At 43.3% G+C, this 26,057-nt stretch overlaps 1 protein-coding gene across 5 annotated transcripts in view; it reads left to right on the top strand.

Annotated features, from left to right (window-relative positions):
* The window catches only part of LOC119724635 (calmodulin-regulated spectrin-associated protein 2-like), a 51,034-nt gene that overhangs the window by 11,632 nt on the left and 13,345 nt on the right, over positions 1 to 26,057 (top strand). For 4 of the 5 annotated variants that reach the window (XM_038195767.1, XM_038195768.1, XM_038195770.1 and 1 more), the window contains 9 exons: positions 13,278 to 13,376; positions 14,298 to 14,513; positions 17,440 to 17,525; positions 18,210 to 18,369; positions 18,683 to 18,824; positions 19,833 to 20,057; positions 20,560 to 20,734; positions 21,128 to 21,295; positions 22,010 to 25,604. In XM_038195767.1, the coding sequence (XP_038051695.1) occupies positions 13,278 to 13,376; positions 14,298 to 14,513; positions 17,440 to 17,525; positions 18,210 to 18,369; positions 18,683 to 18,824; positions 19,833 to 20,057; positions 20,560 to 20,734; positions 21,128 to 21,295; positions 22,010 to 25,604 (4,866 nt within the window). The remainder of the gene's footprint in view (positions 1 to 13,277; positions 13,377 to 14,297; positions 14,514 to 17,439; positions 17,526 to 18,209; positions 18,370 to 18,682; positions 18,825 to 19,832; positions 20,058 to 20,559; positions 20,735 to 21,127; positions 21,296 to 22,009; positions 25,605 to 26,057) is intronic. The other variant, XM_038195771.1, reaches the window with a different exon arrangement.

The following is a 26,057-nucleotide window of genomic DNA, read 5'->3' on the forward strand; positions in this document are numbered from 1 at the left end:
CCATCCGTTGCTGAAGTTTCAAAAGTCAAAAGAGGGCGCACTTCAAGTAGGGCACTATGTTCGTTGTGGGCCTTATTCACGAGTCGGCTATGGCCAAGTTCAGGCAAGGACCATTAGTCGACTAGTGGTTGATTTGTGACGTACCTTACGCCTGCGCACTGATAGCAACGTGGGAACGTCTCTAGTCAAACGCTGGTCAAAATGTCATCACAAAACTTCTGGATCCTGGCTCTCTGCTAGCGTTATGAATGCGCACGACTATTGGTTACCAGCGAAGCAACTAACCCCAGTAGGCTGGTTCCAAATAGTCGACTAGCGTAGTCAACCACCGTCGACTAGACAGAGTTCGGGCAAACGTTAGTTAACCATTGGTCAACTATAGTCCTTACGCGAACTTGGCCTATGTTGAATTGAAAGTTAGGTACAATCTTAATTTTTTGAACTTGCAAAGAGAAACGAAAGTAATTTGATTTATAACCAATTCCAGTCTGCCTCAATAAATAATTTGAATTTGTAATTAAACATTCCTTAATGTTTAAAGCCATCAAAAAAAAATGACAGTAAAAGAAGGCTGCATTATGCTTGCTTGAATAGTCTGGCGCCATCCAATTCAACAGTTAACAATTAATGAAATACATTCAGGGAACTCGACAAAAATGGCCAACTCGTGAGTAAGGCCCATAGCGGCGTTCCACTGTAAAAAGTTTGAGGTTAGCAATTTGGCCCTGAATCCTCCAAAATCCTTTTTGCAAATCGGAGGAATTTGCAGGATTGAGGTTACATGGCCAAAGTGCGTTGCTGATTTCGGAGTATGCACTGTGTCAAGGTCTTGGGCCGGACCTTGTGTTGTTTATGCTCAGCCGTGCATAAATTTAGTCCTTGATTGAACTTGACATCCTCCGCACTGCTCCAGGATGTCACTGCCTCTGCCTCAGCCTATTGACAGTCATAGCCGGAGGATTTTGCAGGATTCAGGCAGTGGTCACCCCTCCATGTGTACTACGTGTACATGTAGTACTCAAGAGGCTTTGAAATATCTTGCAAGTGTCGGGTTCCTTCACAGCGCAGACTTGGCGATATTGAAAGATTCAGGAAGATTCTCATCAAAACTGCCTCAGGAGCATCCTATGTACGCGTATATGTTCGTCCTGTTTTTCTATGAATTCATTATTTTGTGGGGGAATGTTGCTTATATTGTGACTCATGATCAAAGGGTCAGGGGTTCGATTCCAGCCGCTGGCCATATGTTGTGTCCTTGGGCAAGCCACTTCACCCCCACTTGCCTCTCTCCACCCAGGAGTATACATTGTAAATACATGCATGACATGAGTACTGACATTAGCTGGGAGTAACCTGCGATGGACTGGCATCCCATCCAGGAGGAATAGAAATATCCTTAGTTGTTCCATGCCAAGGAAACGGAGATACATGTACCGGTAAATGCCAGCCTGATGGGCCATATTGGCTCGTGACAGACTATACATAATAAATGTGTACATACATACATTTTGTACAGTACATGTACGTACATTTAGTGTGGTACATGTAAATACACAGCTGATTTGCATATATCACACCTACATGTAGGTCTGCAACCTGAAACGTGTACCGGTATATTCTGAAGATCTGTGCATCAGAAATTCTGTCATAAAACCAAATGTAAAGCAAATTTGTTGTAATGGTGCGTGACATACATACATATGTACACATTTTATAAATGTAATCCGTGTCCATTGATATCAGTGGCATTTTCTCTGCTCTTCTTATATTGGCATCACAGATTTCCCAAAGCATTTTTGTAATATTGCCAAGCAGAACGTACTACATGTACGTCACATTGTCTTTTTATGAAAGTATAACATTTGAATGTATTCATTTTGTATGTGTATATGTACTGTGTACCAGTACATGCATACCGGGTATATCAACAGAGGAATTGAAACAAACCACATATTTACAAATTGATGGCTCATCAGGGAAACACCCTCGCATAGACAAAGCATGACTGGGCACCATCTGAAACCCTGTCATCACACAAAAATCACCGGTAATCCAATAAAAACTACTATCGACCGCGCGTTCCTCACGTTGTGACTCCACCAGCAATTAAATTCTATATTGTGATTGTGAACCGTCTGCCGTGTTATCGTGGGATCTTGCGGGGGGAACACCCAACACGGGACGGCCTGAGGGCTGATCCATGTGGCATTTGTAATGCATGTGTAATGACGCACTGTAATGTACACATAATGCTCATGTAGTATGCAAATGTTCATGTGCGGGTGCCATTCCCACAGTATCAATATTGAGATACCTGTGTCATGTACATGTACATGTACAGTACATGTATGTACATGTATGTACATGTACATGTACATGTAAATTATGTACATAAACATGTACCGGTACATAAACATGGAAATGTACATGTACATGTACATGTCTGTACTTACCGTTAGATCACATGTACATGTACATGTACATGTACAAACATGTACAGTACATCATGTATACATGTGTACATGTATGTCAGCGCGATGAGTCATGGTTCATCCCAAATTAATTACACTTGTCTGGCTCTGCCTTAGGGTCCCTAGTGTTTTTACCTGCAGAGGGGCACCCAGGGTTTTTCTGAGGGGGAGGAGCTAGTGCTTGCCCTTAATAGGGTGGGGGGGAGGGGTTGGAATTTCTGCACAAATTGTTAGTTCACATAGTTTTGAACATTGGGAGTTTCAAAAAGCTGTGCAAAAATGTGTGTCAGCATTGTGATCACTGTACATTTGTACAGGGTGGTGCAGAAAAAAGGAAATTCACTTTTGACAAGAACTTTAACCTCATACTTTTTTTTTTACATGTAATGTACATTGTACATGTATGGTAGTGAATTGTAGCTCTTCAACCACACGTAATGAAAAAAATCTTTAAAAGAAATTACAAGAAGAGTGTTATAATGCTTATTTGAATACAAGTCACCAAAAGCACTGTTGTCCACATGTAAGTCTAGTGTAGTGTTTTGTCTTCAAATCAAGCTCCGGAGCTCAGTCAAGCGAATGGAATAAAGCCGTCCATGGACAAACAGGTTTGGCACATGGAACTTTTAAACTACCATATTCCAGAGACAAAATATGCATTTGCAATCATTCTTTCGTCACTAATGTGTAAAGATCAATTGAATTGAATTTTTGAGATATGCTGAACAAGTACATGTAGGTGAAAATTGCCATCAAAAGTGGGTTTCCTTCATTTGCACACCATGTACCGTACGACATTTTAGCATTGTTCAAGTCATGTACTTGAACACTGTACATGTATGCATAAAAGTCATGCCAAAAAGTTTAGTTTCATTTCCTTCACTCTAAAATTTGAAGTGCATGAACTTGTGCAATATACATGTAGACATGTTTACAGACACACATTGTACATGTACACATACATCCCCCTTTTTCATTTTAGAATGCTCGTTTGTTATTCAAGAAGCGAGAATTGTAAGAATTTCTTCTCAAATGAGCACATTGATGCTGTTGGCTCTTACCCTCGTACATAAGGCGAACAAACATTGTGTGTTTACTGTAACACCCTAAAAATTATCCAGGTAGGTACCGGTAGGTTGGAAAATAATTTTACAGAACATTGTTGTTGAAAAAGTCAACAGATTAACAAAACATCTACCGGTATATGCTGCGTTGGCCATTTTTTTTAAATTCCCGAACGTCAAACGACCCATGGTTTCATCGTGTTTAATGTCGAAGAGTGATAGGGGCTATTATTTCCCCAAGGAACAGAAGGGAAAGCCACCCGTTGCTGAAGTTTCAAAAAGCAAAAGAGGGCACATTTCAAGTAGGGCACTATTCAAACAGACGGATGCATTTTTGAGTACTGGCGGTTCAAAATCGCTATACTGAACGATCGCTATTACGATCCCGCGATGCTCGTTATAGCGATATCCCCAAGGAACAGAAGGGAAAACCATCCGTTGCTGAAGTTTCAAAAGTCAAAAGAGGGCGCACTTCAAGTAGGGCACTATGTTCGTTGTGGGCCTTATTCACGAGTCGGCTATGGCCAAGTTCAGGCAAGGACCATTAGTCGACTAGTGGTTGATTTGTGACGTACCTTACGCCTGCGCACTGATAGCAACGTGGGAACGTCTCTAGTCAAACGCTGGTCAAAATGTCATCACAAAACTTCTGGATCCTGGCTCTCTGCTAGCGTTATGAATGCGCACGACTATTGTTACCAGCGAAGCAACAACCCCAGTAGGCGGTTCCAAATAGTCGACTAGCGTAGTCAACCACCGTCGACTAGACAGAGTTCGGGCAAACGTTAGTTACCATTGGTCAACTATAGTCCTTACGCGAACTTGGCCTATGTTGAATTGAAAGTTAGGTACAATCTTAATTTTTTGAACTTGCAAAGAGAAACGAAAGTAATTTGATTTATAACCAATTCCAGTCTGCCTCAATAAATATTTGAATTTGTAATTAAACATTCTTAATTTTAAAGCCATCAAAAAAAAATGACAGTAAAGAAGGCTGCATTATGCTTGCTTGAATAGTCTGGCGCCATCCATTCAACAGTTAACAATTATGAAATACATTCAGGGAACTCGACAAAATGGCCAACTCGTGAGTAAGGCCCATAGCGGCGTTCCACTGTAAAAAGTTTGAGGTTAGCAATTTGGCCCTGAATCCTCCAAAATCCTTTTTGCAAATCGGAGGAATTTGCAGGATTGAGGTTACATGCCAAAGTGCGTTGCTGATTTCGGAGTATGCACTGTGTCAAGGTCTTGGGCCGGACCTTGTGTTGTTTATGCTCAGCCGTGCATAAATTTAGTCCTTGATTGAACTTGACATCCTCCGCACTGCTCCAGGATGTCACTGCCTCTGCCTCAGCCTATTGACAGTCATAGCCGGAGGATTTTGCAGGATTCAGGCAGTGGTCACCCCTCCATGTGTACTACGTGTACATGTAGTACTCAAGAGGCTTTGAAATATCTTGCAAGTGTCGGGTTCCTTCACAGCGCAGACTTGGCGATATTGAAAGATTCAGGAAGATTCTCATCAAAACTGCCTCAGGAGCATCCTATGTACGCGTATATGTTCGTCCTGTTTTTCTATGAATTCATTATTTTGTGGGGGAATGTTGCTTATATTGTGACTCATGATCAAAGGGTCAGGGGTTCGATTCCAGCCGCTGGCCATATGTTGTGTCCTTGGCAAGCCACTTCACCCCCACTTGCCTCTCTCCACCAGGAGTATACATTGTAAATACATGCATGACATGAGTACTGACATTAGCTGGGAGTAACCTGCGATGGACTGGCATCCCATCCAGGAGGAATAGAAATATCCTTAGTTGTTCCATGCCAAGGAAACCGGAGATACATGTACCGGTAAATGCCAGCCTGATGGGCCATATTGGCTCGTGACAGACTATACATAATAAATGTGTACATACATACATTTTGTACAGTACATGTACGTACATTTAGTGTGGTACATGTAAATACACAGCTGATTTGCATATATCACACCTACATGTAGGTCTGCAACCTGAAACGTGTACCGGTATATTCTGAAGATCTGTGCATCAGAAATTCTGTCATAAAACCAAATGTAAAGCAAATTTGTTGTAATGGTGCGTGACATACATACATATGTACACATTTTATAAATGTAATCCGTGTCCATTGATATCAGTGGCATTTTCTCTGCTCTTCTTATATTGGCATCACAGATTTCCCAAAGCATTTTTGTAATATTGCCAAGCAGAACGTACTACATGTACGTCACATTGTCTTTTTATGAAAGTATAACATTTGAATGTATTCATTTTGTATGTGTATATGTACTGTGTACCAGTACATGCATACCGGGTATATCAACAGAGGAATTGAAACAAACCACATATTTACAAATTGATGGCTCATCAGGGAAACACCCTCGCATAGACAAAGCATGACTGGGCACCATCTGAAACCTGTCATCACACAAAAATCACCGGTAATCCAATAAAAACTACTATCGACCGCGCGTTCCTCACGTTGTGACTCCACCAGCAATTAAATTCTATATTGTGATTGTGAACCGTCTGCCGTGTTATCGTGGGATCTTGCGGGGGGAAACACCCAACACGGGACGGCCTGAGGGCTGATCCATGTGGCATTTGTAATGCATGTGTAATGACGCACTGTAATGTACACATAATGCTCATGTAGTATGCAAATGTTCATGTGCGGGTGCCATTCCACAGTATCAATATTGAGATACCTGTGTCATGTACATGTACATGTACAGTACATGTATGTACATGTATGTACATGTACATGTACATGTAAATTATGTACATAAACATGTACCGGTACATAAACATGGAAATGTACATGTACATGTACATGTCTGTACTTACCGTTAGATCACATGTACATGTACATGTACATGTACAAACATGTACAGTACATCATGTATACATGTGTACATGTATGTCAGCGCGATGAGTCATGGTTCATCCCAAATTAATTACACTTGTCTGGCTCTGCCTTAGGGTCCCTAGTGTTTTTACCTGCAGAGGGGCACCCAGGGTTTTTCTGAGGGGGAGGAGCTAGTGCTTGCCCTTAATAGGGTGGGGGGAGGGGTTGGAATTTCTGCACAAATTGTTAGTTCACATAGTTTTGAACATTGGAGTTTCAAAAAGCTGTGCAAAAATGTGTGTCAGCATTGTGATCACTGTACATTTGTACAGGGTGGTGCAGAAAAAAGGAAATTCACTTTTGACAAGAACTTTACCTCATACTTTTTTTTTTTTACATGTAATGTACATTGTACATGTATGGTAGTGAATTGTAGCTCTTCAACCACACGTAATGAAAAAAATCTTTAAAAGAAATTACAAGAAGAGTGTTATAATGCTTATTTGAATACAAGTCACCAAAAGCACTGTTGTCCACATGTAAGTCTAGTGTAGTGTTTTTGTCTTCAAATCAAGCTCCGGAGCTCAGTCAAGCGAATGGAATAAAGCCGTCCATGGACAAACAGGTTTGGCACATGGAACTTTTAAACTACCATATTCCAGAGACAAAATATGCATTTGCAATCATTCTTTCGTCACTAATGTGTAAAGATCAATTGAATTGAATTTTGAGATATGCTGAACAAGTACATGTAGGTGAAAATTGCCATCAAAAGTGGGTTTCCTTCTTTTGCACACCATGTACCGTACGACATTTTAGCATTGTTCAAGTCATGTACTTGAACACTGTACATGTATGCATAAAAGTCATGCCAAAAAGTTTAGTTTCATTTCCTTCACTCTAAAATTTGAAGTGCATGAACTTGTGCAATATACATGTAGACATGTTTACAGACACATTTCAATTTATTAAAGAGGTTGTGGAATGCTCGAAGACATTTCTGTCATTTTTCGGGTATATGTAGCCTAAGTTGTGATGAAATAAAAACGACTATTGTTTCTGTCATAAAATGAGTACAAAAGGTACTTTTGAGAGGTGTTTTTCAAGTCCTGTTATGCCTGTTTCGACCCGAACGTGCAATTTGTGTAAAAGTCGTCGTTGCGGGCAGCAAACAAAACACAGTAAATCGTGACGTAATAAACAGGACTCCCGATGCAGAGTAGCATATATACGAGTCCTGTTTATTACGTCACGATTTACTGTGTTTTGTTTGCTGCCCGCAACGACGACTTTTACACAATTGCACGTTCGGGTCGAAACAGGACCTGAAAAACAGCTCTCAAAAGTACCTTTTGTACTCATTTCATGACAGAAACAATAGTCGTTTTTATTTCATCACACCTTAGGCTACATATACCCAAAAATTGACGGAAATGCCTTTGAGCATTCCACAACCTCTTTAACTTGGCATTGGCAAATCAACATGAAGAATTTTACAGCTTCGCCAAATGTCATAAATTCATACTTCAGAATTTCAGGACACCCTCGCTGTGACCTTATGCCAATAAACCGGAGGCCTGCAATATATTCGCTGACCTTCTCTTTCACAGTCTGGATGGCTTTATTCCATTGGCAGCAATTCATTATCAGTTTTTATCTCTTATTTTGAAGGACTTCTACCTTTCTGGAAACTTTTGTGAACAGGAAGGAGGATTGGGGTCATTGGTTTAACTCCAAAGCTTTTATTTTGCTAGTTGTTTGTTTGCTTGCTTGCTTTTCTGGAGGATTGGGGTTGGTTTTCCTATTTATTTATTTATATTTTTAGGTTTTTTTTTATGATGGCCTACAATAAATTTTCCAGGTCTTTCTATGATCGATTCCAAAATCTTTTAAATTGGAGGGTGAATTTAAACCAAGACAGAAATGGGCTCCGTGCACAAGTACCCCTTCAACGGCCAGAAAAGGAGAGTTGGGGGAGACCTAGACTGGTTCCCGCTCCATCCACTGCGTATTTTGAATGATCCAAAGTTATTGGGGCGGGGATTAGTCTGGCAGACCATCGCAAGTTAAATTCGAATGTATTCACGTGCCGACGACGCCTGACGCGCACACGAAGACGCTGTGGATGTAGCTTTGGCACATTCAGGAAGTCGTGCGTACTTCGCGCGCGAACCAGTACAGTACAGTACTCACACGCTGTGTGTCCCGTCCACGGAGCTCTCAAGAGAGGTAAAAATGCGCCCTCTTTGTTGGTGCACGGAGCCCATATGAGGCAAGCCTAGTGGTACAGCTGGTCCCAAAATAGTGGTGGAAAAAATATGAAATTTCAAAATCTGGTTTAAATCCTACTTTTTTTTAAACCGAATAACGGTTCTCCGATTTCACCAAAACTTCCCATTCAGCTCACAATCATGCCAACAAAAAGTGAGAAGTAAGGTGCCGCATGCAATTTCCTAACCCCTTTAAAAAAGAGCACTTTTAGGCCAAAAAAAAAAAGTCTCCGGTTTCTGGTATGCGCGCGCGTCGCCATAGCCATGCGCGTCGGCAAAATTAAAAAGTTTTTTTTTCAATGAAAGATGATGTCTCAAACCGCCAAACTCACTGGTTTGACTGGAATCCTGCTGCTGCACAATTTTAACGTGTTTATAGATGGGGTTATGGTTGAGAATAAGCTTTATGTGGCCTCTCTGGACTCCCATATATTTGCACTAAGTTTAGTCGGGCACCATTTGCAGTCATCAGCCGACATTTGAAGCAAAAAATCAGGTAAAAAAAAAAAAAAGCCGCGTCGCCGCACCACTTTTTGGGCAAGCTCCATACCAGAAACCGGAGACTTTTTTTTTTTGGCCTTACTAGAAAGTATCCTGAATCCGCCAAAATGCATGAAATGCTTCATCATGTTCATGTTGTGACGATGTCGTTGCCTTTTACTTTCTTTTCTTTTTTCAATCCACGTAGACTACACCTTAAATAAATTCACAATAGTGTTCTTCGTTTCAAGTTCAATGTGTTTATAATATAAATCAACTACAGTATTTTGTTGTTGTTATTTCAACAGTTTGTTGACTTGAGTTTGCATCTGATGTACCGCATCATCGATTTTCCCTGAAATCGGTTGAGTTTGTTTTCGACATGCCTTCATTTGAACACAAATAATTTAAAAAACTCTTTTTTAATATCAAAGCAATACTCGCCAGGGATAAAGTAAAGATTCCAAGCTTTAAAATGGTATAAAAATAATGGCGGTACGTGTTTCCGCGCTGATGCTAGAGCCTTGCAAAAAAAAGTTACAGGTATTTCGGGACACGTTGTACATGTACTACACATGCACCATACTTATTTGCAGTACTACATAACGTGTATGTACAATGGTCCACAATTAACCCAAGGGCCAGTTAAAAGAGTCAGTAACCTTTGCTTTAGTATACTTGTACTATTGATGTGTATCCTGCATTCGGTTCATTCTATGGCCAGTGGACCTTGTACAGGCACGACAGTAGGCCTATCCTCTGCACTAATCCTCGGCAACAAAAATAGACTACCAAGGGGCCTGAATAAAAGGTCCAAAAGTTGGTCCAGCAATGGAAAGCTGACTCCAATTCAAGCTTTAATCTTGTAGCTGTTTGTAGCAAAGTAGGCAAAGTGCAAACAACAGTTTGTTTTCATTCCTGCTGTAGTTCTGTTGGTAGAGAATAATTGTGGAACTTTGATGTCATGGAAATATCATGCTTTTGTTGTTCTGGAGGTTACATTATAATGTTACAAACGTTACTTGTCTGAAATCAACTTCACACTTGTGATAAAAAACATACTACATGTAAATCATGGTGTATAACCCTTTCTCTTTGCCTTAAAAACAAAAACTCAAAATACCGGTAGACACTTGCATTTTGCATGTGAAAACAAGACCTGCCAAAATTACTGCCTAAAACCTATAATTTTTGCCCCCAAACCAGTTGGGTTTTTTTAACCAAAAAATACATTTAACCACTGGCATAACATTCTCACTGGCACGACACTCAAATGAAATGTCTTGTTGTCCCTTTTCATTTGAGAATGAGCATCTCATTTGAGGTTGTGGTGCTTGTAGTTCTGAAATTTCATAAATTTACATGTAAAACACACATGTATGTAAACGTGAAGTCAGTTTTGGTTTTCCATGTAGCCCGGTTTTCATTTTGAAAATTCCCCACAAATGGCATGCAAACCTTTCTTTGGAGAGGGGCCTGCACACAGATAATGACCTTTGCCTTCGGCTCGTGCCATTATCTGCATCCAGGCTCTGAGCCGCTTGTAAATTAAGTTTGTTAAAACAAGCCGAGCACATATTCCCCTTTAACATTAGCCCTGTTTTAACTCAAAATTTCCTGTTATTTTTGTGAAAAGGCCAATGTCAATTTTAGTCAAAGAATTTTTGTTGGGAGACAGTGCATGTTGCACATGTATACATGTATGTATTTGACCATGCATTCCATTGAAGACAAAAAGTTTCCATGACGACGAGTCATTCCATGTGGAACATTAATCAACGTCGTCGGAAAATGAAAATGCCAACCAAGCAATGTCAGTGTTATGAAATATTTTCAGACTCGATATTTTGTCTGCCCTCGTGAATAATTTGTAATCAAGTTTGATCAGCCCACGCGTGGAGCCTCCGCTGGCATTTTTTGTTTGTCATCGATAACGACGGTTGTCATGGCAGCCAGTTCATCTCAAGATGGATCTGGATGCTGGTTATTTGCTCATTGGACCGTATAATGTCTGGTTCCCCGTGTAGATATGATGAATATGAGTGCAAGATGAGTTATGGTAGTGTGGCACCAGCCTATTTTACATGTAGTTTAATTTACATTTAACCTCCTGCATGTCCTGTTGTCGGACTACATTGTATCATGCAGTACATACTGTACATGTGTACAATTTTGTATTGCCTTATAAAATATGCATAACATTCCTGCTGAAATTAGCATTAAGAACAAAGAAACATAAAATATTTGGATAACCCTTTTCAGATATTGCAATTCTCTCAATTGGGATTGTAACAGCTATCCATACTCCTTGGTATTTTTGCTAGGACGTAACCTCAATCCTGCAAAATCCTCAAAGTGCCTCCATGTAAAAATAGCACACAGCCTTATCCTGCAAAATCCTCTGTTATTTCTTGAATGTGGTCCTTGGTGGGGTAACCACTGCCTCAGTCCTGCAAAATCCTCTGGTAATCATTGTCAATATGTTGAGGCAGAGCCAGTGACATCCTGGAGCATTGCGGAGGATGTTAAGTAATAGGCCTAAATTTATGCACAGCTGAGCATAAGCAACACAAGGTCCGACCCAAGACCTTGACAAAGTGCTTCTTTGAAACAAGCATGTAGCCTCAATCCTGTAAAATGCTCTATTTTGCAAAGAAGATTTGGAGGATTTGGGTAGGTTTGGGTTGAGCTATAGATGAAAACCATTATTTTACTATTTTTAGTGTCAAAACATGTACAATACTGCGTGAACATGTACAATACTGCGTGAACATGTACATGTACATATACATGTACAATGTACGACACATCTTCATGTATTCTCCATTTAATTAGCTTGTCTCATTTAGTCAATTTATGAGTTCCATCATACTCCAGACAGTATCCATGGCAACCAGTCTGTCCGTTTATACACGAAGGTCACTCTTTCACCTAATGTTGTAATAATCGTTTGATGCACGGTTAATTGTCTTTACTAAGGTCATTAGGAATGTTGATGATCGGTGGACAAATTGGAGAAAATTCAATTGTTGCTGTATTGATTGTATTGAGGAAGGTTAAACTACTCTTCATTGTACATTGTACACAATATTGTACGCTGCACGTAATTTACATGTGTACATGCAGAATTCAACAGGTGCTTGTATACAATTTTGTATCGGAGCAAAATATACCGGTACGTGTGGTCTCTTGAATTACTGTACGTTAATTGTGCATTAGGGCTGTGCCGAATAAACTGAATATTCGGATATTGGATCATCCATCGAATATCCGAATAGTGTTTCTCCAATTTGAATATTTTTTTTAAAAAGGTGAGTTTTCTGGAGAAGGTGAAGAAAAATAAATGTACAAATGATTCCGCCCCCCCCCCCCCCCAGATCTCGACCATCGAGTGACAAACATTTTTGAAACTCGGTACATGCGTAGAGCAACTCATCATGAACATACCCAAGAAATTTTATGACTATATTTCAAAGGGTTTTGGAATTATGGCTAATTAATTATTCATACAATATACATGTACAAATGGTAATTCTGCTCTGTGTACACGACGTAAATATGGGAAAAATTTTCGCTGCACGGCAACCTGTGGTCGAATTTTTATTTTTTTGGTATCAAAATTATGCACAAGGCTGGAGGCTTAAAAGTCATAGGGTGAAAAAGTTTAGGGTGAAAGCTAAATTTGCACCAAGAATTTTTGCTGGAGTAGCTTTCTGATTTGGCTAATTGATTACAGTCAGTTTGGCGTAGCGGTACTTTCCTCGCCTTCCACCGCTGTGACCTGGGTTCGAATCCCGCCTGGGCCAATATGTGGATTGGGTTTTCAGTCCCTGCCTGATTCCGTGGGTTTTCACCAGAATATTCTTCAGGGCTTTTCCTCCCACCTCTAAAACTGTAACTTCTTCTCATTGTCTTCTCTCCATTTATCCATCCTGTTATTGGCGCTTGCGCTGTTGGATTTGGCTGAAATAAAATAAAATAAAATAAAATAAAACTAGTACATGTGCATACATGTACATGTGTCGTCATTGTGTATGCCATTTTATGAACCGGTATATGTACATTGTATGTATTTGATTTTTAATTTTTCTCATCCTCGTTTTTTACCATTTCTGATGCAGGCCAAGTTGTGTGCCTCAATACGATGGCTGGTCTCCAAGGCCTACAGTAGCTCTACCATTCCTCCTGATATCAGAAGCCCCTTCTTCAAGGACAAAGAGGTCAGTCCCAACATTCCACCAATCCTTATCTTCCATCCATTTGGAATCTTAGATCCTGATTGGTCAATCCATGGCAGCAACAATGTAATATTTTGCCCGTATTGCATGATCCGTATTGCGCGATCCGTATTGCGCATGTTTTTCTGTTTGCCTAATGGGTAATAAGATAAGAGCTGGAATGTTTGGTGTCCAACTCACACTGCAAATGCGATGGGACATGGATTTAATCCTGACAGGGGAGCGTGGTGCTTGTGTTCTTGAGCAAGACACTTTTCTGCAACTGTCTCTCTGCACCCAGGAGTATGAATGGGTACCTGAGAGGACAGAGACCAGAATGTGTTGATCTCAAGCTGCTGCAGAAAACTGGTGTCAATGCCTGATGAACAGGGGTAACTGTAGGGAATCTTCCCCGTGTTCTTGGGCAAGACACTTTACTACAATTGCCGCGCTCCACCCTGGAGTATAAATGGGTACTGGTTAGGGTAGAGACCAGATTGCACTGATCTCCAGGTGTTGCAGAAATCTGGTCACATTGCCTTACGAACAGGGGTAAATGAAGATGATCATTTTGATTGTGTTCTTGGGCAAGACACGTTACTACAATTGCCTCTCTCCACCCAGGAGTATAAATGGGTACTGGTTAGGGTAGAGACCAGATTGCTCTGATCCCGAGCTTCTGTAGAAAACTGGTCTCATTGCCTGATGAACATAGGTAACTATAGAGGCTCTTGGTGCTTGAGTTCTTGGGCAAGACACTTTACTACAATTGCCTCTCTCCACCAGGAGTATAAATGGGTACTGGTTAGGGTAGAGACCGGACTGCGCTGATCTTGAGCTGCTTTAGAAAACTGGTCTCATGCCTGATGAATGGGGTAATAACTTTGCCGTTTTGAGTTTTCAGATTGTTATTTTTTTTTCTAGGGCGAGGACCATCTGCGCCCGGCCGTCATCTACCAGCTCTCGTCGGGGGAGCTCTACAGCCGGGCCTGCGCCAACATCTTCCCTCCGTCCCTCCACCAATGGCAGGGCCACTGGAGCGTCATTCAGGGCTTGTCGCGACGAGGGATCTACGTGGTGGACGACAAGCGGCAGCCGGTCACGGAGGCAGTGCTGACCCAGACGCAGAGAATTAAACTGGTACGGGAATATTATAATAACAACCCCCTCCCCCTAAAAAAAAAAGCAAAACAAAACAAACCCCCAAAAAACAGAAGAAAAATAAAATAACAAATTCCCCCCCTCAAAAAAAAAAAAAAAAAATAAAATATTTGAAAAATAAAAAGAAATACAAACAACAAAATAACATAAATGAAAAATTAGACAAGCCAAGTCTAGAAAAGTCGGTCGAAGACCACAAAATTCTATTGAATTCAGTTTCAGTGTGACTATTCACTGGAAGTCTTGTCATGGATTTGGTCTACACAGGATCTGTGTTTAGCCCTTTCATTGACATTATTGGGTATTCCTATACAATAGCACTGCCCAGCTCGCAAGTGACAATCAGTGAGTCAGTCAGTGAGGTACAGAGATTATATGGGCTTAGTGTGCCAACTTGCGATGGTCTCCCAGACTAATCCCCGCCCCCAATAACTTTGGATCATTCAAAAGACGCAGTGGATGGACCGGGAACCAGTCTAGGTCTCTCCCAACTCTCCTTTTCTGGCCGTTGAAGGGGTACTTGTGCACGGAGCCCACAGCTTAGTCCCAAAATTTCAGAAATTGAAATTTACAAGAGATAATTTTTTTTTTTTTAGTATTCAAATTTCGTTAAATGCGTGCCATTCTTTAAGTAAATTTAAAAGATTATCGCACATGGACATGTATTTGCTAATATCAACATTTATTTTTCTGTTTTAGTTAGTCTGAAAGCAGTTTCTTCAAAACTATTTAAATATTTATTCAATTCAGTCTCGGTATTCATTTACATGTAAATATCCCGGCACCAGACAATCAAACTCTTCTAAAAATTCCTCGCACTCATATTGACTCGGCACCATTAAAAGAATTTCGCATTCTGGGCCACGGCCCAATTTGGTTTATTTTCAGACCCTGTTCCTCAGGCGCGCGTCCGTATTAAATGATAAAAGTCTGCCAAGAAAAAAAATAACCGATGATTAAATTTCCCGAGGTCGATTGGATGACTTCCTTGTGAAGGGAGGTAAACATCCTGGCACTTGTCAAGGGGAAAATTGAGTTGTGCTGCCATTGGGTTCGGATTATTTGTTTCTTTTCTTTATTTCAGTTTCTGAAAGGAGTATTTTTATTGTCTACTGTACAGACACACTTTCATGTACACATGCAGTGATTATATTTAAAAGGAAAAAGACAATTTTGAGACAAGTTTTCTGTGGGGAATAGATATTTTGCAGATTTGCCAAAATTCGTTGAATTTCAGAAACATTGCTAGTTCAGGGAAGGGTTTCAAACGAGTAATTTTCGGGTGTCCTCACCCCATCCCCCACCCCATCCCCCACCCCATCCCCCACCCACCTCGAAACCCCATCTCCCACCCCAGCCCCTACCCCACCCCTTACCCACTTCTACCCCCACCACATCTCCCACCCCATCCCCTACCCCATACCCCGACCCTACCCCTACCCCCACCCCATCCCCTACCCCATCCCCCATCCCCCATCCAATCCCCTACCCCATCACTCCCCCTCCCTCCCCCTCCCTCATCCCATCCCTCATCTCATTCCCTGTCCATCATTGCTTAAATATTAGTCGCTGTCTTTTTAAATGAGAAATAAGCAGAATATTTGTTAGCACCGGCCATGCTACATGCATGCAGTACTTGACCCTTAATCATGACAGCACAAGTTTCTGCCAGTTGCCCAAAGGCATGATATGCACATACATGCCCAAGTGAAGCCATCCCTAGAAGTACATGTAGGTACTTAAATGAAGGCAAACAGCGCTAACTTCCGTGTTGCTCAATTTTGACATGAAATTCGGTCCAAATACGGACCTGTACATGTACATGTGTACATTTATGTACATGTTCATGTACATGTGGGTACGTGTATTGCACAGGATAGTGGGGTACATACGTATACATGTACATGTGTTTTGACTAAAACAAATACCGTACATGTATGTTCTAAACCTGATGAGTACACTGTGGCGCACTTGATGTGTATGCATGGTATGTGTATTAATTAATGGTTAATGTATTAATACATAATCTACATGTACATGTAACATGTACACAAGTATATGTTTTGACCTGTTGCAAAATATTTATGCATAATAAGTACATGTACATGTACATGTACACATCTATCTCAAAGTACACATGTCCCAATATGGGTACATGTACATGTATGTACCCCTGATCAGGAAGTTATTGATAATTACATAACAAATCCTTCCCTCTCCATTTTCCAGATGTGTATTTTTTTTAAACATACGCATACTTATATAATTTGGGTACCATTGATTGCACATAGAAATGACATTTTCCATGACGTACACATTTGTACTGCCTGCTTATACAAGTACATGTAAATTTATTTATCGAGCGTACATTAATACAGGACTGCCCCAAGTGAAATTTTTACACGCCTCATCGCATGTGACACTGTCACAGGTTGTGTCGTCACATTGTCACTGTATTGCACTGTCACATCGACACAGGTAACATCGTCACATTGTCATGTGTCGCAATGCAAACAGACACATCAACACATGTCACATTGTCATATCACATGTCAGATTGTGACATTTTTTTTTTTTTAACTGGGTAGCCCATTCAGTGGAATCCACTGGTCTCCCATGGGGCCCAGTAAAGAGAAGACAATGAGAAGAAATTACAGTTTTAGAGGTGGGAGGAAAAGTCCAGAAGAGTATTCTGAGGAAAACCCCACGGAATCAGGCAGGGACTGAAAACCCAATCCACATATTGGCCCAGGCAGGATTCGAACCCGGGATTCAAAGGCGAGGAAAGCACCGCTACGCCAACCTGACTCCCCATTACATCACATTGTAACCTTGTCACATCTTCACATGACACATCTTTTGCAGTTTTAATATCCATTTTATTTATTTCATGTCATAATCACAGAATGCCCACCTTGCTGTGATGGATTCCATAATGACGGCCTACACTGGAGAAGTTGTCAGCATTGAGAAGATCGTGCAAGCTGTCAGGTAAAATCGATCAGTCACAAAAATGTTTCAGTTATTTTTCTTAATGACAGCAATGTTTCAACACGGAAAGCCTATTACAGTCGAGTCTCGTTATAACAAACACGTTCGGACCTAGCCAAATTGTTTGTTATATCAGAATTTTGTATTAAGAGGAACATCAGTCCCATTCATTGTGCACATAAATGCACAGTCGGGACCAAGGCTTTATGTTTGTAATAACCAGAATTTTGTATTAACAGAGTTTGTACCAACGAGAGTGGACTGTACTTCATTGTGTCAGAATGTGTTAAAGCAGAGTACCGGTATTTGAAAGCAGTTTGGACTCATTGCCACCTCCTGGTGATAGCGCTTTGCCACATAGAAAAACCATTTATGAAATAAAAACAAAAACAAATTCTGTAAAAATCCATTTAAACTCATGTAGTTCAAGCTTGCGAGTGCATTATTTTGTCCGCCCAACCTTACAAATTGCCTAGTATGCATTAGCCCCAACTCCCTAGTGTCTTTTACTAAGTACTGGTCCAAGTCCGCTAAAACTCATCACTAACCCTGCCCCACATAATGCTTTAAAACCAAATCCGCTGAAATCCACCACAAGACCACCACTACTATAGGTTCATTGCCGCCAAACTTTCCAAACTAAGTCCGTTTACATCTTGGAGATTGTTCGACTCGTATTTCTAGACGTATCGCAACCTTCAACGCCTCCAGCGAGTTGCCTTTTGACCTGGAGAACGCCCTCGTCTTCTGGGTCAACAAGGTGTGCGTCGCGTCGCGGTATCGGATGGAGCGGGAGCGCAGAAGCCAACAACAGGACCAATCTATGCAGTCACAAGCACAGAAGGTACATGTCATCGACAGTTTCCTCGTTGTCACGAGTTCTTGTTGTCATTGTTATTTATTTCTGGTGATGAAACCAAGGATTCCTCAAAAGCGCCCTTGGCACTGTAACTCGCAAGCCTAAAAAAAAACCTGTAGAGGGAAGACAATGAGAAGAAACCACAGTTTTAGAGGTGGGAGGAAAACCCCCGAAGAATATTCTGGGGAAAGCCCACAAAATCAATCCATATCGGTGGCCCAGGGCAGGATAGTCGCTTCCTTAGAAATGAATACGTTCAGCAATATTTTAAAATTGATTTCGTTAATTCTGCTCCCAGGTACGGATCAAACGGCAGCAGCTACAACTCAAGGAGCTCCCCTGTGTTCCCGTCATCAAGAACGTCACCAAGGACGTATCGGACGGCCGCAGCCTCTGCCTGCTGATACACCACTACTGCCCTCACCTCTTCTCATTGGACGGTAAATATTTCCCATTGGATTGTCTGCAAATGACATCACCCCTCTGTGTCAGCCGTGTTGATGAATTTGAGCTGTCTAGATGAAAAAGTACTGCACAGTGTGAATGTCGTTAAGGCTTATGCATCGTGAGAAAATTAAGCTGTAGCAAAGCGGGTTCCTGAAGATTTGCTTTCGCCGCTGGCTTCAGCTTCATCTCTGGATTCAGAAGTCAAAAGAATCAACATAGACCAAATTAACCTCGTCTTTTGGATTTGATCTCTCTGAAGTAGAGCATGGACCCATAATGAGCTGGAGTTGCTCGAGTCAGGGGTCTTACTCTTTCGTCAAACACGGGTTTTACACCAAATTAACTGTTTACTTTCATCACTTTTTTGGGGGACAATAAGTACAGGTTGACAAAGAACAGTTTTCGTTTTTGTGCCCTACTATTTCATTCCTACTAACTCACCCTTCTGACTTTTTCTCGCTTAAAGTTGAGGCATTCTTCAGATGATGGTCAGATTATACTGACTTAATTGTCGTGTCAATACCTCTAGTTATTCTCAATACGTGGAGTGCTGTGGCCTCGTGGTCTGGAGCATTGAATTTGTGGTCTGCGGGTGATTCTGCGGGTTGTGGGTTCGAGTCCAGCCTGGGGCTGTGATAAGTGTGCCCTGGGGTAAGGCATTTTGTCACTCGTTGCTTCTCTCCACCCAGGAGTATATTGGTACCTGTGAGGGCAGAGATGGTTATTGTGGTTGATTTAGCTGCTTTGCGCCGAAATGGCAGCATCGAGCTGTTTACTCCTCAGGGAGCTGAGATGGTATTTGGAATGTTTCATTGTATCCTTTGGCAATTTGGCGCTCCATAAGTCCAGTAATTATTATTATTATTATTATTATTATTATTAATACTACATTTTCTGTTATTCACTTCTAATGGTGCATCTGCAACTTCTTTCAAATTCTTTTGTCCGCAGCACAACACCTGAAATCCTTTTAATTTTTTTCTTCCTTTCCTTTTTGTCAGACGTGGACCTCCATGACACCATGTCCTTCGCCGACTCGGTCAACAACCTCCAGCAGGTGGAGAACTTCCTGGAGGAGCACCTCCCTGAGACCCATCACTTCACCTTTGAGGACCTGCTCTACTCCCCCGAGGTTTTGAGAGTCAACATCTTGGCCCTCATCGCTGAGCTCTTCTACTGGTTTGAGGTGGCCAAGCCGCCACATCTAGGCTTCAGCCAAGACCAAGGTACAGGCTTCATTTCCTCTGTGTGCATAGTGACCCTTAAGCCTTACCCCTTTGGCTTATTGGAACGGGATTTGGGCGGATTTAGGCTGAATGACAAACAAGTGGCAGTTGATTTTGGAGGAAGTCATGGTCATAGGCTGTATCATACATTGTTTATGTTCAGCCATGCATAATTGAGGCCTAGATTGTAATGAATTAACATCCGCACTGCTTCTGGATATAGTTGGCACTGCCTCAATGTATAACAGTGATTGCTGGAGGACTTTTATGGTTAATGTAGTCTAGTGCAATTTTGTCATATAGAGCTTGTCAAAAAAAGGAGAAAAAAAAAACGGTCACTATAAGCAAGTTCCTGCAGTTGAAATTCATTCAAGACCTGTTCACACAGGTCTGGAATACACCAAATATATCAATTGTTTTAAAAGAATTATCATTTTTTTTATTGAAGTGGAATGTCAGTTACACATATCAGTTGCACTATTTCAAAATGTGGTTGATTCAGGACAAAAAGTTCCAGCGACCCCCGATGGAAAGTCCAGGGTGCAGCAGCTGCCCCCGCTTCCCATCAGCTCAGCGACGAAGAAGAGTTTCCACGGCGACGCATCGTCCCCGAGGTCGGAGCTACGGAGCGCAGCGAGCAACCCTGAAATGAATCGGATCACGTCCGCCAGTCCTCAGTAAGTTTCGTATCCGTGGTTCGGAGTTCCTTAAAATAAGATCCAGAAGTTTTCAAACCTTGGAATAGATTCCTCTGTCCTCGGATAGCCTCCGTCTTGGGTAACATGTAAAATTGCTTTAACCACCGTTTGACATTTGTCCTTAACCCTACAGTCCACTGAGATCTGTCATTGTATTTGCCTTCGATCAGGGTGGAATTTGTCAAGATTTTTCCAGATCTCAGCATTTTCTATCAGAATTTTTCCCTGATTTCAGGAATTTTTTTATCAGATTTGGTTTAAAAATCTCATTTTAGAATCTGGAATTTCTATTTCTATGTTTTTGTTTTCTGTGTTACTCTATGTTTCATTTTTATGTTTCATGCATTTTTTGTTTCTAACTTTGCGATTCAGGAGGTCTCAATCCCTTCTAGTTCATCGGGAGAGGAGGCAGCGGAATGCCCTCCACGCTGACCAAACAGAGGAGAGTCCCTCCAACCTGAGACGGGCCAGCTCCCTGGAGAACATCGAAGCCAGACAGTCCTTCCTGGCCTGGCAGAGCCGGGAAGAAGCCAGGGAAAGGTATGTCTGTGATTGTCAGGAGAGGATGGGGCATCCAAACCTTGGCATTCTTTGCAGCAGTGTTGTAGTCAAGTCCATCACAAGTCCAGTCACAAGACCATCACAAGTCCATCACAAGTCCATCACAAGTCCATTACAAGTCAATCACAAGTCCAGTTACAAGTCCAGTCAAAAGTACATCACAAGTCCATCACAAGTCCATCACAAGTTCAATCACAAGTCCAGTCACAAGTCCAGTCACAAGTCCAGTCAAAAGTCCATCACAAGTCCATCACAAGTCCAGTCACAAGTCCAATCTCAAGTCCATCACAAGTCCAGTCACAAGTCCATCACAAGTCCATCACAAGTCCAGTCACAAGTCCATCAGAAGTCCAGTCCAAGTCCAGTCATAAGTCTTCACAATTCTATCACAAATCCAGTCACTAGTCCATCACAAGTTCAATCACAAGTCCTCCCTCAGCTCGCCGATATGTGCGGAATCAACAGGCATCATGGCTAAACGCGCTTGATACACACAGCCCACCACAGCCTGCCGCAGCGCTCTAGCAATGATATCTTTGAGTTTAAAATTCTTAAATAACATGCAGTGTTGGATAAAGCGGGTTTCCTGTACGTAATGAAAGTTTCCTTCATGCCATAATAAACAAGTGTGGTATGGAGCGTTTCTCATGATCCAGACATTTTACTAAGATTCTACTATCTGTCAATTTGCAGATCGCAGACGTTTGGAACCTTGAGCCCAGGTGATGGCCCAGCCTCCTCTGTTCGAGACAGCAATGCCAGCAACCTCCTGGCCAATGTCAGCATCGACAGCAACGTCAACGAAAGCCAGAACTTTGCCGAGCTGAACGCTCTCCCGAACCTGAATGGCAGACCGCCTAGGGATGGCAATGGCGAGGGACTTGCTGCGCACTCGCAGTTTGAAAATGACGATGATTTGGAGGTGGAGAGCTTGACCTCGGCACTGTCACGCATCTCGCGGCAAGCTGAGAAGCCGGTCTCGCGGAGTATGAAGGAAGAGGTACTTGCCAGCAGATCACCGGGGGATGAGAACGGCTGCCCGACCGATCAAGAGTTGACCAATGTGACTCCTCTGAGTAGCATGTCCTCGAAGCCGAGTGAGTCGTGGGACTCAGGAACTGGTCAAACCAACCAATTGGACACGAGACGGATTGTGCCTGACCAATCGTATGACAGAAATGGTCGATCTGACTTGTCAAGGACAAATGCTAATGGAGGATTTGGACATTTGGAAACAATGGAGCGAGATTTGGAAGTAACTGCTTCCACGCAGTCGCGAAGACGCCTAAAGCTGGATATCCAGCCTGTTGATACAAAACAAAGTGAGAGACTCCTCCCAGCGGTTGTGAAGCCGCTCAAAGAGAAATCCCGCAGTGTGAACAAGAAAGAGGAGAGCGGGGAAGGGAGGCGGATCGGCCGCAACCCACGCGAGGAGAAACCCAGGAGGTCGCCTAACCCAAATGGCAGCAACATGATGACATGGTCCAGGAAGCACAGCACTGGCGGGGAAGGCGAGTCGCCGGAGAGCCTGGATGCGACAACGCCACTGAGCGGTGAGAGTATAGCTGATTCACTTGCCGGGGATGCTGCACAGCAGCAGCACCGCCTGGCCTGGCAGAAGCCAAGACCTGCACCACACCAGGTCGATCCCACTTCTGACACCGCCTCTCACCTCTGCCAACCAGAAGAGCCGCATGTGGCCCATGCCAAACACGGCGAGGCCTTCTTCATCCACACTCTTGCACAGCCTGAGCAATCTGTAGGAAGTAGTTCTCTTAGCAGGACTGGCACTGGTAGCAGCTTTACTATTGCTGACAGGCAGTATACGGCGGCTAGCGCCATGGAGGCTGGTATTCCTGTCGTCTCTTCTCTGGCTGATCTCCAGGACGGGGACAACCCGGCGTCCTATGACTACCGAGCCAGCCCCCGCCATCCTTCCGCTCACCCTAACTTGCATGCCGCACCCCTGCACCATCCTGTTTCCGCTTGGCACCCTACTGAGAGCCCCTCTAGCAACCCTCACCCCTCGAACCCCTCCCCCAACCTGCATGCTCAGTCCAATCCGCCCATGCATGAAACCGCTTTCAATCCTAACGCTTTGCATTCAGGTGGTGACAGGCCCGGCCTGACGCATGCGGAGTCCCCACGGGGACGCCCTAACACAGGTATGGACACAGGTAGTGATAACATTCCCCACCATCATCATCAGCCCCAGAGTCCGGAGAAAGAGTCCTCTAAGTTGCATGCCGATCTGATTCAAAGAGAGTCCGCTGCAGACCTACGAAAACCTGTCGTAATGACGTTTAACTCTAACCTCAGTCCCGATAAAAAGTCAACTTCCGAGAAATTCATTATTCCAGCTACCTCATCCCCTGTCGTTAACTCTCACAAAGATGGTGACCTTACAAAGAAACCAAATTCCTCTCATTTCACAGTCTCTCAGGAACAGGAAGACCTTGACGACTTTGAAAAAACAGAAGCCCGGTTGGCCCAAGAAAGCCTTACCTTGGACACAAAACACACTAATCCAGAATCCAATCCCAAGTTGGCAGTAGACCCCGATAGCTCATTAAGTATGCATTCAAAGCCAGAGTTCATCCCCTCTACTCATCCAATCACAGTAGCGCATTCCCGCATGCCACTAGAGTCGGCCAGTAGCGACCCCGAAAGCCAGGTGCTTACCACCTGGGATGCTAACTCGAAACAAACTCCTTTGTGTGGCATTATTAACACAGGTGGTGGTGGGGACCCAACCCAGCCCGGAAACCCGGCGGCGGGTGACTTGGTTCAAATCCGGGCCCGCCTGGAGGAGAAACGCCGGCTTATGGACTCTGACAAGCGCAAACTGGAGCGCCAGTTGAGCAAACAGCGGCAGCGCATGGGGAAGGCCGCGTTTCTCCAGGTCTTGGCTAATCAGAAGCGGGGGAAGGATATCTCTAGCGAAGACCAACCAATCAGGACTGAGGATGATCGAGCCCTTGGCGACGAGAAACTGAAATCACAGGATGGTTACTCCCGCGAGGAGATCGAGCGATCCATTGAGAGATCACGATCCCAGTGGGGTAGCAATCAGGCTCAGGAAGGCAAGATTACTTTTGCCGATCTGGGCTCCAACAAGGACAAGCAGCTTTCCAATCGGAGTGCTGCAGACAGTCCCCGATCGCAGAGACCTGCGGCCCCAAGCCACACTCCAGCCCCAAGCCACACTCCGGCCCCAAGCCACACTCCGGCCCCAAGCCAACCTCCGGCCCCAAGCCAACCTCCGGATAGCTCACCTAGAAGATCCGAGTCCCCTCAGAGCATCCCAGAGGTCCCTGCTGGCAAAGGCAGCCCCGGTTCCAGCTCCGGGTCCCACTCCCCGCACATGACATCGGAGGAGTACAACACCTCCTTAGAGAAGCTCAACGCCAACTTGTCGCAGCTGCAGAGCGAGATCCAACGGTTGTCGCTGCGCCAGGAGCAGATGCGGAGTGTCATGGAATCCCCCCGCCCTCCAAGCGAGCGCAGCCATTCCCCCCAGCAGGCTCTGCCTTCAGATGCCAAACCTTTCGTCTTACAAGCTGAAAGCAACGCAACTGCCGAACCTCAAGGGTTCTTTTTGACCTCGGACACCAACAAAGAACCCGAGTCTTTCGTTCTTCATGACAATCCAGTCTATGACATGTCTGGCATGGATGCGCAAATTCCCAGCCCCCGCCCGGTGGGCCCGGTGCAGAAGCTGCCCGCAGAAGTTGGACGGGGTTCCATCACAGGACCCGCGGACCCATCGCAAAGTCTGAAATCGTCATACCCGGCCAATCAAGTCCCGTCCACGCCACCGGACAGTTCGTACATCATTCCACCCTCGGTGACCCCAACCAAGAACCAGGACGTCAGCGAGACGAGCAAGCACGAACCCCCGCAGAATCTGACCCGCGTCTTGTCCTCAACGCCAGCCAACGGGCAGCCCCGCAACGCAGATGCCCTGACCAATCAGCACCAGCCGCCTCTTCCGACGGTTGCGGGTTTGTCCAATCACATGGCACAAATGTCGAAGAAAGAACAGTCGGCACCCAGCCCCACAGGCACCAACGAGGTTGTGAAAAGACAAAAGAAAAGTCGCACCGAGGCCACGTCGCCCACTCGGAAAAAGCGCAGCTCATTGTATGAGATCGTTGGTGAGGGTGATGACGATGACGATAACAGTAGCGAGGATGAAAGCTTAGTAGTGCGCCCTCTAGATTCGACAGGAAATACATCCTTACACTCAGACTCAAAAACTAAGGGATTTGTTATTGCTGCAGAAACGGTGAGTTGAAATTGAAATATTATCTATTTGAATAGGTTTTAAACTGACCCAACAATACCAAAAAAAATGCAACTCCTAGCATTATGCATAAATGACTTCAGTGCTGATACATATTAAAATATTAACACATTAACTTTTTTTTGGAAATAAAACTCTATATTTCACTCAGATTTAAAACTCTGTAGCCATGGAGCGCGTACTTTATGAAATCTGTAGAGAATGTATAAGGAAATATTGGCTTTTTTTTTTAAATGAAGGAAATCATAAGACAAATGCCTTGGTACAATCTGTCTTGAATAAGAGTATAATTTATGTTTACCCACCTTCTAGAGTCTCATGTTATTAACCCTAACTCCCTAGGCCTTTTTGTTAGGATGTAGCCTCAATCCTGCAAAACCCTCCAATTGGCCTCATGGAAAAATAGCATAGCCTCAATCCTGCAAATTCCTCCGT

This window comes from Patiria miniata, unplaced genomic scaffold, assembly GCF_015706575.1.
Source record: "Patiria miniata isolate m_02_andy unplaced genomic scaffold, ASM1570657v1 HiC_scaffold_18, whole genome shotgun sequence".
NCBI lineage: Eukaryota > Metazoa > Echinodermata > Asteroidea > Valvatida > Asterinidae > Patiria > Patiria miniata.